This window comes from Mobula hypostoma, chromosome 24 (assembly GCF_963921235.1).
Source record: "Mobula hypostoma chromosome 24, sMobHyp1.1, whole genome shotgun sequence".
NCBI lineage: Eukaryota > Metazoa > Chordata > Chondrichthyes > Myliobatiformes > Myliobatidae > Mobula > Mobula hypostoma.
In genome coordinates, this window is record NC_086120.1 from 38,707,155 (window position 1) to 38,728,054 (window position 20,900).

A 20,900-nucleotide genomic window follows, 5' to 3' on the forward strand; every position below is an offset into this window, starting at 1 on the left:
CAGGATATCTTTAGAGAGTGGTGTCTCAGAAAGGCAGCGTCCATTACTAAGGACCTTCAGCCCCCAGGGCATGCCCTTTTCTCACTGTTACCATCAGATAGGAGGTACAGAAGCCTGAAGGCACACACTCAGTAATTCAGGAACAATTTCTTCCCCTCTGCCATCCAATTCCTAAATGGACATTGAATCTCTGGACATTACCTCACTTCTTAGAAAAAATACAGTATTTCTGTTTTTGCACTTTTTAAAATCTATTCAATATACATAATTGTTTACTTATTATTATTACTTTTATTTTATTATTTTTTCTCTGCTAGATTAGGTATTGCATTGAACTGCTAAGTTAACAAATTTCACATCACATGCCAGTGATAATAAACCGGATTCTGATTCTGAAAATCCTTCACTGAAATATTTGTGCCCGATGACAACAGATTCCATCCATGCAGTCTTGAACCCAGTAATTCTGCTTCTGCCTTTGATGAACCCAAGTCTCTGTCTCAGATTGAGTTATCAGATGTGGCCCACTTGAGATAAAAGGTTTTAAAATCTATATCAGTATCAGTGTCGTTTTCTATTCCTGGCTCATGCATCATGGTATCTTTGTCTGCCTCCTCTAGACTCCATGCCTCTGGTGGCTTCGGTGCTGGAAGACTATTGTCGATAGGCACAGGTCTCATGGCTGAAAGGAGATTAGGCTATTCAATGGATTTCTTGTGCATGGAGAACAACAAATGTGAGGAGCCCAGGCTTTGTCCTGGTCACCAATTTTACACCCATAGTACAGCTCATCGGCTTTCTTAATAAGAGGAGTCATGCTCTGTCTTTGAGACTTAAGTGTATACTCATCACAAATATAACAAAGTATCACAGCTGTTGCAACATTGGCAAGATATTTTTCTACCACAAGTACTTCCGAAAATACAATTAATTTATAATGAGTACACACAATATGCTATGCTCGTAGAGCATGCTCATCAATGTGACTGCAAACTGATATACATGTAAATGCAATGCACTGAACGGTGTGTGGGATGTTTTTATTGCTTTTCTGACACCTGTCTTGACATGCAGCATCCACCCTGCCTAAGCATGCCCAGTAATACATGAACAAGATAGAAAACCTTTCGGTTTACATTGTAGTCAACATTTTAATTGACTTGAATTATGAAATGAAATAACAAATGTAGACGATTTCAATACAATAGTGCACGATAGGCAAATTTCACGGTGATCTTTATGATCAGCTGCCCCAAATCCATAAGATACACCCAAAACTACTCAGTAAGCAAAATCCTTGTTGTCCAGTGATATTAATCTTTTTCAATGAACATATAAGTATAGGTTGTAAAAACAAAATTAAGATATCTTCTTTACTTTCTCCATCAAGTGAATTCTCATCCTCAGAGACGTCAATTCTTAGTACAATTTACATCAATCCTTTCCGCTTCAATTCATCCTGTTTTCTTCATTGACTTTATTTGCACTATTATCCTCCCTTTGTTTCTCCCTTCCAAAGCATATCAATACCACTTCCTTGACCTTGTTATCACACATGGGCATGTTATCTATTTTGGCTTGATCAGAGAAAGGATCAACCCTGATCAGTGTCCCTAGCCTTTCCCAAGGCGTTTTGGCCCCAGGAATAGACATGTGAGAAAGCAGCACTGAGCAAGTGGAGGGGGAGGAGGTAAACAAAGTTTTTTTTACAATTCACTCATATCTAACTTCCAATATCACAACTGTTTTGTTTTTATAACCATTCTTCAGCTAAACCCCTTACACCTCCAATTTGATAATCCAGCCCCAGTAAAACCCATACTTTCTCTCACGTTGATCTTTTCACTGGTATAACTCTTGCTCTCTTTCTTAAATCTAAGGGATAAATTCTTGAACAAAATTGACAAATAATTTGCTTAGCCATTCAAATTCAGATCTGTCTGCACTGCAAAGCAACAGCAGGACCTACAAAACACAAGATGCTGGAGGAACGCAGCAGGCCAGGCAGCATCTATAGGAAAAGATACAGTCAATATTTCGGGCCGAGACCCTTCATCAGGATTAACTGAAAGAAGAGATAGTAAGAGATTTGAAAGTGGGAGGGGGAGGGGGAGATCCGAAATGATAGGAGATGACAGGAGGGGGAGGGATGGCAAAAGGGATACAATGCTGGAGAAGGGAGAGGATCATGGGAGGGGAGGCCTAGGAGGAAAGAAAGGGGGAGGGGAGCACCAGAGGAAGATATAGTGAGAGGGACAGAGGGAGAAAAAGAGAGAGAAAGAAAGGGGAAAATTTTCCCCTTTCTTTCTCTCTCTTTTTCTCCCTCTGTCCCTCTCACTATATCTTCCTCTGGTGCTCCCCTCCCCCTTTCTTTCTTTCTTCCAAGGTCTTCCATCCCATGATACTCCCCTTCTCTAGCCTTGTATCCCTTTTGCCTATCAACTTCCCAGCTCTTAGCTCCATCCCTCCCCCTCCTGTCTTCTCCTATCATTTTGGATCTCCCCCTCCCTCTCCCACTTTCAAATCTCTTACTATTTCTTCTTTCAGTTAGTCCTGACGAAGGGTCTCGGTGCAAAACGTCGACTGTACCTCTTCCTATAGATGCTACCTTGCCTGCTGCGTTCCACCAGCATTTTGTGTGTGTTGCTTGAATTTCCAGCATCTGCAGATTTCCTCGTAACAGCAGGACCTGCTCATTTTATCGTGTTTCAGACACAACACATGCATAATGTTTGATACTTGTGCTGGTGTCATGTATCAACATTTTCATGTTTACTATAAAGTATAACACAGAAACAGGCCACTCAGAGAAAGTTGGTGTTTATCTTCACAATGGGCAGTATTATGCCCACAATACAGTAGGCACATATTGGTGCGGAATTCTAAGTTCACATGTTATTACAGAAAGGAAGGTAACAATTGGACTGAAGAAAAAAAAGTAGATCAAATCAGGCACAACATTTAAGAGATTTATGAGAGGGGTAGTGGCAAATAGCCAACAACTTATGGTGTTTAATAAACATTGCATATAGCTTCATCTTGGAACGTGAACAAAGATACAACTCTTGATTGGTCTTCATTGCCACGTTACATTATTTATTGACATTAATACATGATCTGCCATTCTGTACAAAATGTCACTGAGATTACATGCCTCATTAATGATGATCAAGATAGCAAATTTCAGTTATGATCAATTCTGTTTTTATTACCTAAAGCTGCTGTTTAGAACAAGGTGATTGACTATATGATAGAATTCAAGTGTCGTTGCCAGAGTGGTAAAACAAACAGCATCACTCTCTGGCTGGCAGAAAGATTCTTGGCTATTACAAAATGGAATCATATCCATTCCCACTACACCATGGTGCCCAGTGAATTCTGAAGAAAAAAAAAATCATCTGGCCCTAATACCTTGTAACAAACTGCAAGTGTATACACGGTTAACATATCAAAGTGTCCAAGGCACTGAAAGGGTAACCAGAAAAGATTTTGGAAGGGTTTACTTGTTAGATAAGAGGTGGATTTCAAAGGATGTCTTAAAAAGTAGGGATGCTGAAGAGTTTCTGCAGGTAACTCTATTAAACCCAAAACCTACACGTTGGCTCACTACATTAAATTTTCGATAAAATGCTCATTTCTTCACGCATAAGTGGTGATAAAGGTTCATAGACTTTATAACAGATCGTCCAAAACTGAATGACAAATGTGTGATTTTCTATTTTGACTATACTGCTAGAATGCATCTTATGGCAAATTTTCCAAAGAGCTTTGCTGTGTTCAGCCACATTTTGGAAAGGCTCCTATTCAGGCTTAGGAGCCCATCAGTTGAGCAACTACCACTGGGCTTCACTGCAAGCGTTATCCACCCGATGCCACTATACTTGCCCATCTGCCAGTTTCAGCTTGTGTGCGTTCTATCCTGGCCCACCAGTGCAGAGTGGCCCTCCCATCAATGAGGTGAAACAGTGCTGAATGCCCAAATTCCGTCAAAGCCCAAAGCCTTCTTTCCCCAAAATGCCAACGCTCTTTGAACAGAAGTTACTAACCAGATTTCAGAGCGCAGATCTCTACACAAGGGTCAGCCTATGATCAATTAAGCTTCTTACAGAAAATTCAATCACTAAGTGTTTCCAATTAAGATCTACACAGTTTGCACGACTGCATTTTAAAAACAATTATAAAGCACATTTTAATGAATTCTATTGCATTTTCTAGAGTTAAACACAACAAGCTGATAACATTGGACATTAAAAAAAAATTCATTGTAAATGCTGTTCTCCCAGAAACCAGAGTACATTCATTTGAACATTATTATGCATGGCAAGGTAATTAAGTACACTTGAAACCCTGGAAAATCATGCTACCAACCTCAAATAACTGTCGAGTCTGGTCACTTGTGGAAGCTGTTGAATTCGAGCCATTTTCAGCATTTCTACAAGAATTCCAAATATTGCATAATTAACAATGTCATAAAGTATAGATGCCATAAGATTTCTAACTAGCTATAATGCACAGCAAGACAGATGGCTTCATCTGCATCATTTGCTGTATTAAACCCAACATCCATCTCAAAAGATAGATAAATATAATAATACTATTCTACTGGCTTCAAAACTTACAAAATGCTCCCTAACAGACCCTAATATACTGCGCATCTAATACTATTGGATCCAAGGACAACTACATTTTTCTTTTGTATCTTTCCTTGAAACACTACAGACTGCTTACTCTAAACAGACGTTTACTTAGAATTAATGGCTCATTTCATTAAATCACATATTAATAGAAGCAGGAATCAAACAAATCAACTGGCCTATTCTCAGCTGTATGCTGTTATTTAACAGGATAAAGCTTGGGTAAACCTTCAGTCAAGTGTCCCTTTCCTTATTTTAATTCACACAGAATAGACAACAGAAATTTAGTTTAGTTTTTTTAAAAACAGAATTAATTCTACCATGCTCCCTATAAACCTGCTTCTCCACTCATCAGGAAGCTGATTAGGTGGCAGCAGGATATCTGAAGCAGCTCTATAGAAGTCATTACAATAGAAACCAACATGGAGGGGAGAAAGAAAAATCAGTGATAAACTTAAAAATCTTGTCAGTTTGGGTGCAGAATCACTAAGTAGATATGAGGGGTACAGGTAGGGTAAATGCCACCTGGCTTTATCTGCAGAGTTTGGGTGGGACTACAACTAGAGGGCATGGGTTAAGGGTGAAAGGTGAAAAGTTTAGGAGAATATGAGGGGAAACTTCTTCACTCAGAGGGCTGGGAGAGCGTGAAATGAGCTGCTAGCACGAGTGGTGCATGTGCACTTGATTTCAGTGTTTAAGAGAAGTTTGGATAGGTACATGGATGGTAGGAATATGCAGGGTTATGGTCCTGGTGCAGATCCATGGGAGTAGGCATTATAAATAGTTTTGCATGGAGTAGATGGGCTGAAGGGCCTGTTTCCACACTGTACATTTCTATGACTCTGAGTTCCTATTGTCAAGTAACATTCAAAATTACATTGGAAGCTATATACAACTAATCTTTTTCAAAACATACAATATCCTAAGCCAAGTACCCAAATACAACAGCACAACAATTTCTATTCAGCCCTATTCTAACAAGTCCATGAGATAGCAGTTCCCCTTTCCACCTCCCTTCATCACAAAGATAGAAAACTCATGCTCCAATTAAAGTTAGACATGCAATGGTAGCTTTCCATTTATTACCCCAAGGAGCCTCTCCTGTTTTTACAGGACTTTTACCCTGGGGTGAAGAAAAGACAAAACAAGTGGAAAATCAAACAACACATTAGACACTTTTAGATCTTACACCTCTTTTCAATTCATAGGCTCTTAGTGACTGAACATTTTTTGTTCTCCAGGCACTTAGCCCATCAACTCCCTGGTCATTCAGACACCAAGAGTATTTCAGAGAGTTGTTAATATACTATCACATGAAAAATTTGCTTCTTATTTAATACTGTTGAACAGTTCCTTCTGGAAGTATTCATTTTCAATTCATCATGTCAGAAAAATTCTTATGTTATCTTTCAGGCTTTCAACTGCTTAGCATAATTTGCAGAGGGCATGTTAGATAAAGACAAGTACTTAATTTAAATATATCAAATTACATCAACAAGGTATAAAGATGGGATTAACGCAGCCTACAAAAGAAATAACATACATCTTCATTCAATTTAGTATATTATATATTTTGCATATTATATGTGGAAACGGAGGCCAATTCTTTTGTGTGCCTAACTACAACATTGAAGAATATTCGGTAACAGAAAAGCACGATAAACAAGAACCAGATTTATTCAGTCTAAGACTTTCAAAAGATGTTGTAAATAAACAGTATCCTGATTCCAAATAATAATTCCGTTGTTATTGGAGGGGAAAGTTTGTTGATAAAAAAGCAGGGAGGAAGTAGAGGAGCCTGAAGATCTACACTCAAAAATTCAGAAATAGCTCCTTCCCATCCACCTTCAGATTTCTGAGTGGTCAAACTTTGTAACTCCTCTTTTGGAACTATTTAATCATTTTTGTAATTTATGTTAATTTTATGTCTTTGTACTGTACTGCTGCTGCAAAACAACAAATTTTATGTCATATATCAATGCTACTAAATCTGATTCTGGAATAAAAACATAAGGTATTCCTTTAAAGCTTGCATATTATCCACCCATCTGGTTCCAATCTGATTTAACCTATTCCAGCCATTGTCACCAACAAAGACCTCTTATTAACACTATACAATTATCATTTCTCAAATTTCCACCAAGCCCTCGTTTTCTCCACTGTTTCTTATCTACAGGTTGCTTCTCAACATATCACTCAAACCACCTTGAGTATGCATTCCTAAGTGGACGACACCTAATTCAACTTCTCCATCTCATCAATCTAATGTTCAAATGGTTTCACTAAATGAGCAGAAATTTTCCTAAATTAAATATTACACCAGCTAAGGCCATCACAATTTCATTCCCCAGCCACAAATTTGACTTGATATGAACATGAGACCACCTTCGCGTGTAGTATGTCCGACAGCTTTTTCTCAGCTCATTTGCTGCTTACATCCTTATGCACATCTTTGGAACAGCATGACTGGATCATTTAAATTTTTCTCCATAAACTTGGTCATCTAAACATTTTAAATGCAAGTTCCTCTTTTGCTCAATTTTATCTGCAAGTTCTCCTTTTTAATCACAAATAGGAAGTGTTCTAGAAGATCCCCACAATTACAAAGCCAGTAATTAAAATAGTACCTCAATAAAATTCAATATTTTGCAGATATCTTGCTTATAATCATTTATGAGGCAGATGGGAAAATTACAAAGCAGGGTTTTCAAGTAAATTTAACTCTAAAATCCATAAATAGAAAGTGTTATATGACTAAATCTCGATAGTTAATTTATAATTTTCCGCATAATTCGAAATTATTGCTCCAGATCAACACCCATTTTTGGGGGCAATTGTTATATCACAGAATTTCTTGTCCAATTATAAAAACATATTGAAAATTAAAAATAAAACTAATTCCGACATTGTTGAGCAACTATACTGTTTTACCTTGGTGTTTGTTCGAGTAATTCTTCTATAAAACCAGAGTCACATCTTGGACATGTGTATTCCTGGGGGCAGAACACAATAGCATCAGACTAATTACAAATAATATCACAAAATCATCAGCAGACAACTTCTTTCTGGTGCTACTCTTTAATTATGATAGATTAGGAGGTGAACAGATGATTGTTCATTGTGATCATGATTTTATGGTGAATTTTTTTGCCTTCATCTCAAGTACTATAATGGCAGCAAAATACATATAAATAAACTGCTTTTAAAACAAAACTCAAGAGCGTCCATTCAGCTGGCATCAAAATTTAATTACTTCTTTTTGAAAATAGTTTCCTTCAGGAAGGGTGGGAATCGTATTTTCAAGATCCTCACCAAGCAACATAAAATGCTGTAAAGACTTTATACCAATTTTCCAACATTTTCCAATAATGGAATAATTTAGATGTGAATATAGCTTGTAATTCTATATACAAGACATTTTTAGAATAATTCTCTATATTCTTTTCATATTAATTTAGATAAACAAATTATTTCTGCCAGGAGAGATAACAGATGGCACATGGTTTGCTGCTAGTATTCCATTCAGATCTTCAGATTCAAGCAAAACGTTCAAACATAGCCACAGACCGAATTATCAACTTGCTAGTTAACCAATTTAAGGTTAAATAATTTTTTTTATTTTCAGTTATGAAATAATTTTTAATTACAACATTTCATTAACAAGCAGAATTGGTTACAAAGTAATGGTTTAAAATTCACACTATTCTGCACGGTCATATTTTCAGCCTGATGACCTGAAGTAACAACAATCACTCCCTTTGGATTTGAGAAACTGCATTAAATTCATAGCACATTAATTAAAATTACAAAGTATATAATTATTACTCAACAATAAAAAAAACTTACATGATGTATGTGATTAAGTTATATGCTTTAAACACAAAATCCCTTTAGGCTAAAAAGCAAATCTCAGAATTAATTACAAATAAATGCAGAAAAAAATAGTAGTGATCTCAGAACATTGTCAGCAACATTGTCGTTCTCTTTCCTATATGCGCCTTGAATAGATTTTTGTTTTGGAGATATGGCAAAGTACAGTCACTTTAGCCTCTGTATGTCAATCACTCACTCCTTCCCTGTACATGACAGTCACCGCACTGTTCCCCAGTGATTTCACCTAGTCACTACATTTCTGTACAGGTGTCCCCCGCTTTTCGAACGTTCGCTTTACGAAACCTCACTGTTACGAAAGACCTATATTAGTACCCTGTCTTTGCTTTCAGAAGGTGTTTCACCGTTACGAAAAAAAGCAGCGCGCGATAATAGGCAGCCCACGCCCCGAGCAGCTGCTCTCCCCCAGATTCGGAACGGCATTGCTTTAACACGTGCCTGTGAGCAGCCCTTTGCAAGATGAGTTCTATGGTATCGGAAAAGCCTAAAAGAGCTCATAAGGGTGTTACACTTAGCATAAAACTAGACATAATTAAGCGTTTCGATCGAAGTAAGGACAAAGTGAGTTTGGCTTGTGGAAGCTGACGAACATGATGTTGAAGAGGTTTTGGCATCCCATGACCAAGAACTGACAGATGAAGAGCTGATGCAATTGAAAGAAAAAAGGATAACAATCGAAACCGAATGAGTAATGATAAAGTACGACTTTAATTTTGAAAGGATACGTCGGTTTAGGGGATATTTGCAGGATGGTTTGAGTCCTTACAAAGAACTATCTGATAGAAAAATGCGAGAGGCTTAGCAGTCAAGCAAGCCTTCCACATCAGCCACAGCAGACGACGAACCTCGACCTTCGACATCAAGGTGAGCAGTCATAGGAGAAGATGAGCTGCCTGCTCTAATGGAAACAGACGACGAGATGACACCCCAGTGTCCCACCACTCGAACTCCCAGGCCACGGACAGATACCGATTCGCGGAGAATACAACGATAGCCAGGAGGCACACAGCACATCTTTAAGAAAAAAGCCGAAATAAACATGCTAATTAATTAGGTGCCGCCGACAATTACATGCCGGGTGGCACCTAATTAATTAGCATGTTTGTTTCGGCTCTTTTCTTAAAGATGTGCTGTGTGCCTCCCGGCTACCGCTGCCCCCCTGCGTGCTTCGCGGCAATGTATCGCTCGGCGGCCTGGAGGGTGGGGGCCACTGCACCACCCAACCTGCGACAACTCAGTCTAACACACCATCATCCGTGTGCTCGGCGCTGTCTTCCCGATTCCGGTAAGTGATACTACACTGTACATACATTATTTCTACTTTATATAGGCTGTCTATTTTTACATGTTATTTGGTATGATTTGGCAGCTTCATAGCTTAAAGGTTACTGGAGAGCGCTTGCGCCGTGTTTTTGCTAACAGCACTTGCGTGAGATTTTCTGCCAACGGCGCTTGCGTGAGATTTTCTGCCAACGGCGCTTGCGTGAGATTTTCGCTATGGAGAACAGTTCAGTAATGATTGTGGAAAAGTATTTCTGCTTTATATAGGCTGTGTATTTATCATATCATTCCTGCTTTTACTATATGTTACTGTTATTTTAGGTTTTATGTGTTATTTGGCATGATTTGGTAGGTTATTTTTGGGTCTGCGAACGCTCACAAACTTTTCCCATGTAAATAAATGGTAATTGTTTCTTCACTTTACGACATTTCAGCTTACGAACCATTTCATAGGAACGCTCTACCTTCGGATGGCAGGGGAAACCTATATATGTAACACTGCAAAAGCTCCCATCCATTGAAATAAATTATTTTCACACTTAATCAATGAGAATCAAAATGCCATTCTATTCTTCAACAAACCACCCAATGTAAATGTTGTAAGTGCAGAAAGTGCAATTGTTCCTTGGGTTGCAATGAAATTCAAACTTACGGAGAACCATTAAAACAAAATTTCAAAATGCAAACACGAGAAAATCTGCAGATGCTGGAAATTCAAGCAACACACACAAAATGCTGGTGGAACGCAGCAGGCCAGGCAGCATTTATAGGAAGAAGTACAGTTGACGTTTCGGGTTGAGACCCTTCGTCAGGACTAACAGAAAAAAGAAATAGTAAGAGATTTGAAAGGGGGAGGGGGAATGATAGGAGAAGACTGGAGGGGGAGGGATGAAACCAAGAGCTGGGAAGTTGATTGGCAAAAGGGATACAAGGCTGGAGAAGGGGCAGTATCATGGGACGGAAGGCCTTGGAAGAAAGAAAGAAAGGGGGAGGGGAGCACCAGAGGAAGATGGAGAACAGGCAAGGAGTTGTTGTGGGAGGGAAAGAGAGAATAAGTAAATAAACAAACAATAAATTAGGGATGGGGTAAGAAGGGGCGTTAACAGAAGTTAGAGAAATCAATGTTCATGCCATCAGGTTGGAGGCTACCCAGACGGAATATAAGGTGCTGTTCCTCCAACCTGAGTGTGGCTTCATCTCGACAGTATAGGAGGTCATGGACTGACATATCGGAATGGGAATGGGACGTGGAATTAAAATGTGTGGCTACTGGGAGATCCTCCTTCCTCTGGCAGACAGAGGGTAGGTGTTCAGCGAAGCGGTCTCACAATCTGCGTTGTGTCTCACCAATATACAGAAGGCCACACCGGGAGCACCGGACACAGTATATCACACCAGCAGGTGAATACAATTTGTCTTGTCTAACTTGTTTGTTACGTACACCTGTTAGGGTGCATTCTCCAGTTAATGTACTAATCCAATAACCATAATGAAAACAACAGGAATTCTGCAGATGCTGGAAATTCAAGCAACATACATTAAAGTTGCTGGTGAACGCAGCAGGCCAAGCAGCATCTATAGGAAGAGGCGCGGTTGACGTTTCAGACCGAGACCCTTCGTCAGGACTACATAATGAATAATAATGAATCCATCTCTTTCGCTAAATGTTAACAGTAAATTTCTTATTTATTTAAAGATCTTTTTTGAATTAAAACATATAGTTGGTACAATATATTACATTACAATTTCTGGAAAACCAAGACTTCTCAGCTAGAAATAACCCAGTGGCCAATTGGAGTTCGGAGGTAAAAAGCAAAGGTGACTTCATCCAGGTTGAGAAGGGAGCTTTAAAAATCAACGCTTCAAAGCTGTTTTTTTTTGGAGTTTTAACAGTGGCCAATCAGATTTTTGGGATAAATTAGCAAGGTCAAATAAAAACAAGGTGGGGTAAGCAGAGCAGCCATTGTTGGAATGCAACAATGTTAGAGTGGAGAGACCTTTGGATTTGGCTCAACAGGCTGGGCCGATAACAGGCATGGGCAACGCATGTATCTGGTAAGCTTTTTCTTGCTCATTCAGTATACAAAATAAAGTACATGATCTTGTAAAACCGTTAGAGATTAGCAGGGATGACATTGTGGTTATTACAGAGTCATGGCTAAAAGACCATTGTAGTTGGGAGCTTAATATCCAAGGATATACAATCTATCAAAGAACAGGCAGGAAGGCACGCACAGGAGGAGGGGTGGCTCCACTGGTTAAAAAAAAAATGAAATAAAATCTTTATAAAGAGGTGCAATAGGATCAAAAGGTGTAGAATCCTTGTAGGTGGAGTTAAGAAACTGCAAGGGTAAGAAGACCCTTATTGGAGTTATTTACAGGCCTCTAAACAGTAGCCAGGATGTGGTCTACAAATTACAGCGGAAGACAGAAAAAAAGTGTCAAATGGGCAATGTTGTGTTAGTCAGGGGGGATTTCAATATGCAGATAGATTGGAAAAATCAAGTTGATGCTGGTTCCCAAGAGAAAGAATTTGTGGAATGAACCCACTAGGGGATCAGCAATCCTGGATTGGGTGTTGTGTAACAAACCAGGCATGATTAGGGAGTTTAAGGTAAAGGAACCCTTAAGAAACAGTGATCATAATATTATAGAATTCACCCTGCAGTTGTGAAAGTCAGATGTGTTGGTACTACAGTGGAGCAAAGGGAATTACAGAGGCATGAAAGAGGAGCTGGCCAAAGCTGATTGAAAGGTACACTGGCAGGAATGACAGCAGAGTTTCTGGGAACAACTTGGAAGGTGCAGGATAGATACATCCCAAAGAAGAGAAGTATTCTAAAGGCAGGATGACATTAGATGGCTGTGGCTGACAAGGGAAATTAAAGCAACACAGTGGCTACATAATATAGCAAAAATTAGTAGGAAGTTAGAGGATTGGGTAATTTTTAGAAACCAACAGAAGGCAACTAAGAAACCACGGGAGGGGGAAGAGATGTAATATGAAGGTAAGCTAGCCAATAATATCAAAAATGATACCAAAAGCCTTTACAGATATATGGAGAGTAAAAGAGAGCTGACAGTAGATATTGGACAGCTGGAAAATGATGCTGGAGAGACAGTAACAGGGGACAAGGAAATGGCACATATCTTAAGTATTTTGCACCAGTCTTCACAGTATGCCAGAAGTTCAAAGATGTTGGGGACAGAAGTTAATGCAGTTGCTATTACGAGGAAGATGGTGCTTGGGAAACAAAGGTCCGGAGGTAAATAAGTCACCTGGACCAGATGGACTATATCCCAGGGTTCCAAAAGAGGTTGCTGAAGTGATTGTGGAGACATTAGTAATGATCTTTCAAGAACCAATAGATTCTGGCATTGCTCCAGATGACTGGAAAATTATAAATGTCACTCCACTCTTCAAGAAGGGAGGGAGGCAGAAGAAATGAAATTATAGGCCAGTTAGCCTGACCACGGTGGTTGGAAAGCTGTTGGGAGTCAATTGTTAAGGATGCGGTTTCAGGTTACTTGAACGCACATGACAAAATACGCTGAAGTCAGCATGGTTTCCCTAAGGGAATATCTTGCCTGACAAATCTGTCGGAATTATTTGAAGAAATAACAAGCAGGACAGACAAAGGAGAATCGGCAGATGTCATATACTTGAATTTTCAGAAGGCCATTGACAAGGTGCCTCACATAAGGCTGCTAAACAAGACGAGAGCCTAGGGTATCACAGGAAATATACCAACATGGATACATACATGGCTGATACAGAGGATGCAAAGAGTGGGAATAAAAGGATCCTTTTTGGTTTGGCTGCCGGTGATTAGTGGTGATCCACAGAGGTCTGTGGTGGACTGCTTCTGTTTATGTTGTATGCCAATGATTTGAATAAAATTGATTTTGTGGCCAAATTTGTGGATGATGTGAAGATAAGCCAAGGGGTAGGTAGTGCTGAGGAAGCAGAGAGGCTGTAGAAGGATTTGGACAGATTAGGAGAATGGGCAAAGAAGTGGCAGATGGAATACAGTGTCAGGAACTGTATGGTCATGCACTTTCGTATAAGGAATAAAAGCATAGACTATTTTCTAAACTGACAGAAATGTCAAAAATCTGAGGTGCAAAGGGATTTGGGAGTCCTTGTGAAGGATAACCTAAAGGTTAATTTGTAGGTTGAATACAATGGAAGGCAAATACAATGTTAGCATTAATTTCAAGAGGATTAGAATATAAAAGCAAGGATGTAATGCTGAGACTGTACAAGGCACTGGTAAGGCCTCAATTAGAGTATTATGACTAGCTTAGGGCCCATTATTTAAGAAAGAATTCTGGGAATAAAAGGGTTATCACTTGAGCAGCGATTGCAAGCTTCAGGTCTGTACTCTCTGGAATTTAGAAACATTATGGGGAGAAAGCACAAGAATTGGGTTGAGAGGGAAATGGTGAAGAAGACTTAATGGGTCGAATGGCCTAATTGTACTCCTATGTCTTATGATCCTACGGTCTACATAGACATCAAGACTGCAGTAGCTTGAACAAAGCAAAATATAAAATTGGGGTATCTCTTGAATTGAACAATTTTAGGTAACGAGCTATTTCACTTACACCCTTTCACCACCCCAAAGAAATCTGGCTGCAATTTTTTGGTTCAATTTGCTAATTTTTCTTTGATATCTCCTGTTTTAAATGACTGCCACCTTAACAACCTTAAGCTAGAATACTGTTACATACAGTATATTGTTTTCTCATTTTTATAGTTCTGCAAGGTCCTTGACTTGAAATATTGGCCTGGTTTCTCTCCCTACAGCTGCTGCTTAATTTACTGTTTTCAGCATTTTCTACATTTTCTAACGACTGCAGTCTCATCTCAGTCTTTGAGTTTACCTTTCTCGTTTCTCACATATACCTATTTAGTTTATATTTGAAAGCATGAAAATCTCACATCCCATCTATTTGCTAAAGAAAAAATCTCCCCTTATTTTCAAAGTTCAAAAGTTCAAAGTAAATTTATTATAGCTGTAAAAGTTTGAACTCTTTACAATTACCTGGTTTTCTGCATTAATTGCTCATGAAATGTGGTCTGATCTTGATCAAAGTCACAATAATAGACAAGCACGATCTGCCTAAACTAATAACACACAATTATCTAGATTCTTGTACATGAACCTCTGGGGGTAATGTCCTCTACAAAAGCTATATGGAGTCAGTGTTCCAATCAATGAGATGAGATTGGAGGTGTGGGTTCTACAGTTGAGCTGTCTTATCAAAAAGAGACACACAAAGTCAAGTTACTGACAGAGCCTGCTCCTCTCAAGAAAGACCTATTCATGTGTGCCATACCTCAATCAAAACAACTTTCAGAGGACCTTAGAAGAAGCACTGTAGAGATGCATGAAGTTGGAAAAGGCTAAAAGAGCATTTTTCTAAAGACCTGAGTCTTCATCAGTCCACAGTAAGAGAAACTGTCTGCAAATGGAAGAAATTCAATAATATTGCTACTCTCCCTAGGAGTGGGCATCCTGCAAAGATCACACCAAGAGCACCATGTGCAGTGTTGAAGGAGGTGAAAAAGAACCCAGCAAAAGATTTGCAGAAATCTCTACAGCTTGCTAGTCTCTGTTCACATGTCCACTTCTAGAAAAACTCTGAACAAGAATGATGCTCGTGGAAGGACACCATGGAAGAAATCACTGCTCTCCAAAAAAGACATTGCTGCACATTTCAAGTTTGCAAAAGACCACTCGGATGTTCCACAACACTTCTGGGACAACATTCTACAGACAGATGAGACAAAAGTTGAACTTTTTGGCAGAAATGCACATTGCTATGTTTGGAGGAAAAAGGGTACTGCACACCAACACCAAAACGTCATCCCAACTGTGAAGCATAGTCAAAGGAGCATCGTGGTTTAGGGCTGATTTGCTGCCTCAAGGCCTGGACAGCTTGCAATCATTGAGGGAACAATTAATTCAAAATTGTATCAAGACATTTTACAGGAGAATGTCAAGGTAGCTGTCCATCACCTGAAGCTTAATAGAAGTTGGATGATACAACAAGACAATGATCCAAAACACAAGTGTAAATCAACAGCAGAATGTTTTAAAAAGAAAAAAAAATTGTGTTTTGGAATGGAGTCCAGATGTTAACCCAATTGAGATGGTGCAGCATGACCTGAAGAGGGCTGTTCATGGAAGGCATCCCAGAAATAATGATGTACTGAAACAGTTTTGAATAGAGGAATGGACTAAAGTTCCACTTGGCCATTGTGCAACTCTGATCAGCAGCTATAGGAAACATTTGGCGGAGGTTATTACTGCTAAAGGAGGTACTACCATTTATTAAATACAAGGATTCACATACTTTTTTTTCCAGCCTGGACTGTGAATGACTAAACAATGTGTTCAATAAAGACAGGAAAATAACAATGGTTTGGGTGTTATTAGCTTAGGCAGATTGCATTTGATTATTATTATTATTATTAGATGAAGACTACACTACATTTTATGAGTAATTAATGCAGAAAACCAGGTAATTGCAAAAGAGTTCACAAACTCTTTCTTGCAACTGTATGTGTCACCATATCCAACGTTGAGATTTGTTTTTTTTCGGGCATCCTCAGTAAATCCAAGAACCTTAATAGAATCAATGAAGGACCGTAGCCAGCAGGACCAACAAACAACCAATATGCAAAAGCAATAAACTATGCAAGTACAAAATATAATAATAATACATAAATAAATAAGCAATATATTGAGAATATGAGATGAAAAGACTTTGAAAGTGAGTCCATAGGTTGTGGGAACAATTCTGTGATGGAGTGAGTCAGATGAGTGAAGCTATCCCAATTGGTTCAAGAGCCTGGTGGTTGAGGAGTAATTAATACTGTCCTTGAACCTGGTGGTATAAGTCCTGAGGCTCCTGTACCTTCTTGATGGCAGCAGGAAGAAAAAACCATGCCCTGGGTGTTGAGAGTCCTTGATGACGGATGCTGATTTCCTGCGATAGGGTTCTATGTAGTAGATGGTGGGAGAGCATTAGGGTTAGAGTGATGGACTGGGCTGAACCACTACTTTTGTAGGATTTTCCACTCAAGGGCATTCCTTCTAGACTCTCCTCCTAGATTAACTTAGCAATCACTGTTATTTTGGATTCTCTGTAACAGAAATATTCTATACATCTCTAACATATCCAACACAATTACCTCGATTTACTCATTAACAAATCAGGTGTTGCCAGCCATCAATTTCAAGAAAATTTGTCTTTGAGAAATTGAATTTTTAATATTTTTAATGTCACTAGATAAGTGCTGCATAAAGTGCACAAAACTGTGATATGCTTCAATTTCTTAAAACACAAACAGCCCATTTCATAGTCTACTGTTCTCCTATCAAATTTCTTCTTCAACCCCTTTACCTCTTCTATCTATTATCCCCTGCTTCTTACTTCATCCACCCACACCTTTCACCTCACTAGTTTTACCTGTCACCTGCCAGCTTGTACTCCTTCCTCTTCTCCATCTCTTATTCTGGTTTCTATCCTGTTGTGAGGCTACCCTGTTTCTTCAGCATTTTGTGTGTTGCTCAAGTATCTTTTGATTTGGTTTGTTACTTCTATCTGTCTAGATTCAAGGCATGTCACAATTTCACATGAAATAACATCCTGACACGTAATTACTTAAGCTAAATATTTTCAAATACTCTTCTCGGACTTCCAGCTGGGTACAGGTATTGATTATAACTGACATTTCGATGACAAACTTTGCCATCTACATCAGGGATGAGGCTGGTTTCATCAGCATCCCTAATGAAAATGGCAGTTTGTCATCGAAACATCAGTTACAATTGATACCTGTACCTGGCTGGAAGTCCAAGAAAAGTTTATTCGTCATATACGCCAGGAAAGTACTAGATCCTTTTTCCACTACATTTTTTCCTTGAATTCTCTTGTCCTATTTGGTCCCTCTGTGGAATTCTGTTACAAGAATCATTTTCCAATCCTTTAAACCTCTTGACTATAGTGCAAATTACAAACAATCAAATTAGATTACAATTTTTACCCATTAGTTAGTCCATCTAATAGCTTACATCAGAGGACAAAAAAAGGCTGACATAGGTCTGGAGTCAAATAGACCAGTCATTTTATAAAGATTACTTTTTGCAATCACCAGTTGTAATTTTCTCACTAGTTTTGTGCAACTTTAATTCGGTCATGTTTTTAAAAAGTTAAAATAAACTAAGTTTCTCCAAACTGTCAGAATTTTCAAGTCATATTTTAAATTGTCTCACAAAACACATTCATGTTGTTGCAGTATCACCCTTTTGTAAAATTATATCCCAAACTGTACCAACTATTTCAAATGTTGTATTCATCATTTGCCACCAAATATCTTAATTCAGCACTCACAGACATCAGTAGAGAAGCAACACAAATACACTACCAACCCAATTCTCAAAGTTACAAATCAAAAAGATTTAATAAAAGTGACCTAACACTAGAAAACACAACAATGATTCCCTCTTCTCCAGCCTTTGACCTTTCCCACCCACCTGGCTTCACCTATCACCTTACAGCTAGCCTCCTTCCCCTCCCTCCACCTTCATATTCTGGCATTTTTCCCCTTCCTTCTCAATCTTGAAGAAGGGTTTTGGCCCAAAACGCCAACTATCTATTCATTTCCATAGATGCTGCCTGGCCTGCAGAATTCCTCCAGCGTCTTGTGTGTGCTGCTTTGGATTTCCAGCATCTGCAGACTTTCTCACGTTAATGAAAGCAGTACCTGGAACATCATTTCCTCTTCTGTTTAAGATAGACTAATCAATTCTAGTATGCCAAAGAGTATATAAGCATCATTACTCTTGCTTAAGACACAGACCAACTGATTGAAGCTAAATTCCAAGTCTATATTCATGTTAAACATTTGAGCCAGCAACCTAGATAATATACAAAATCATTTAACTTATCAAAGTTCTGCAATGTGTTCATACCCAGATGTGATTAGTGATGAACCATTCACTAACTGTCCAGGTGACTTCACAGAAGTTCCTCCTAGCTGACAGCACAGCAAAACGATGTAAGTACTGAGCTAAGTTTGAAGCAATTGAGAGCATTTTTAGCTTGTTTCCAAATGAATGATCTGTCATGATTACCTTAAGGTTTCTGCCAAAATAGATGCCTGAGTTCAATCAATTCATATTCATAGGAAGTCATCTTCCTGACATGTTTTTTTTTCCTTTCAAACTGTTTCCTCTTCATTGTACAATTTGGTGCGGTTTTTAGGAATCAACTGGCTTAATTTTAGTTTGTGCTTTCTAATAAACAAACTCTAAAAATATTTCATTGTGAGACCCATAGCTCTAGCAGCACATCTCAAATTGGACAACTTGTATAGACAATACAGAAAAGATCAAATTTACCAGATTTCAAATTGCTGTTCCAATTGAAATGAACACATGAAAAAAGGTTTACATTGTCTTCATATTGCTCTGATTAAATAGTAATCACAACATTACACTTTGATATGGTGCAGTGCTTGAACAGTATCCACATACAGCTGGTAACTTTGAAAGGACAATTCAAAAAGGAGATGTCTGCCAAAAATAAATTTAAGAACAGATCATTGAAAACATTCACTATATTTTGCTCCATTTATGTAAATTTTGAGCAACTAATATGTTTTTCCCCTCGGATTAAGTCAATGTATTAAATTGCCTTAAGGGCATACAATATGGACATTAACAATAAGCTTTGATGTCCTTGCTGGCACCAGATTTTCTACTTTATTCGAATAAACAGCTAAACATACAAGACAGGTAGGAGTACGGAACATTAGCTATTCTGAAAGTACTTTCCACTGTCAGCATAAAATCGTCTTTCAGAGCACAAACAATTTCCAAATTATCTATAGATTTTCAGTGATTCCACACCCACTAAAATGTGGATTGACCTTGTCCCAATTCAGTTCAGAGAGAACCACACACATAGTCAGAGAAGAAAATTAAATCCTAGCTGCCAGCTCTTCACAAATCATCTTACCTCCCAGAACTCCTTTCTGCATCACTTCTATAATGTTTTTTTTAAATGGAAAACCTCACACTAGAGCAGAGGTTCCCAACCTGCAGTCCATGGCATAAAATACATTGGGAACCACTGAGCCAGAGAGAAGAAAACCATCAAAGAAAGATCTGATGAGCTCTTTCAACTAAAGCTAAATAGGCCATGAAATGGTGAGTAACTTAATTAAGAAAGGTGATTTGCTGCAGTATAACCACCCCAAGCAGAAACAACAGAAATTCAAACAGAACATGAATCACAGCTAATAATACTACATTAAATTAGTTCATTAGTAATCCAAGTATTCTTCTATAACAGTCATTAAACTTTAAGTATATGATCTAATTTAATCAAAGAACTCCAACTAATTTCATATACCAAATACACCAGTTTAATTATACCAAGTTTTACTAGTTTCAAAGGAAAATGATAATGATAATGTCTCCATTGTACAAGGTTCATTGATTGATTAATGATTACTGAAAAACCATGTACATGACTTTTCCTTTGATCCAAACCCTTGGGGTTGAAGTTTCAAACTCAAGTGACTGATATCCAGTATTTGCATCTAGTGAATCACAGATTTTAAGTATCTTGTTGCAAAAAAAATCCAGAGTATCAATTAGTTTTAAAACTTTACTACCAATGTCTTGCCACACACTGATGGAGTGTCCACTCACTTTTCCTGTTTTTGCTATTCTATATGGGTTCCTAGACCATTAAGATATCCATTTTAAAATTCTCATCATGATCATGATTTTCAAACCCAACTCTCTCCCCCCTCCCCCAGCAAGTTTCTGCTACAATGGTACCTGAACTGTACCAGTGTCTTCCTCTCACCATACAAAAATTGTTTTTGATAACTGCACAAATGACACAGGAACTTTACAGAGTCATATTTGTGTGGGATACTGATAATTGAAAGGAAAAAGATCAGCAGGTGAGATTGCTTCAGTGTGGACAGAATTCAAGTTAAATTCCAGACTGAAAGATTTTAATGCACTATCTTCTACAGAGTAAAAAAAAATTCTCAACTGTTCC

At 38.4% G+C, this 20,900-nt stretch overlaps 1 protein-coding gene across 1 annotated transcript in view; it reads right to left on the bottom strand.

Annotated features, from left to right (window-relative positions):
* The window catches only part of rnf126 (ring finger protein 126), a 69,917-nt gene that overhangs the window by 41,288 nt on the left and 7,729 nt on the right, over positions 1-20,900 (bottom strand). The window contains exons 2-3 of the mRNA XM_063032160.1: positions 7,566-7,627; positions 4,369-4,432 (exon numbers count right to left, since the gene is read on the bottom strand). Coding sequence (XP_062888230.1) covers positions 4,369-4,432; positions 7,566-7,627 — 126 coding nt within the window. The remainder of the gene's footprint in view (positions 1-4,368; positions 4,433-7,565; positions 7,628-20,900) is intronic.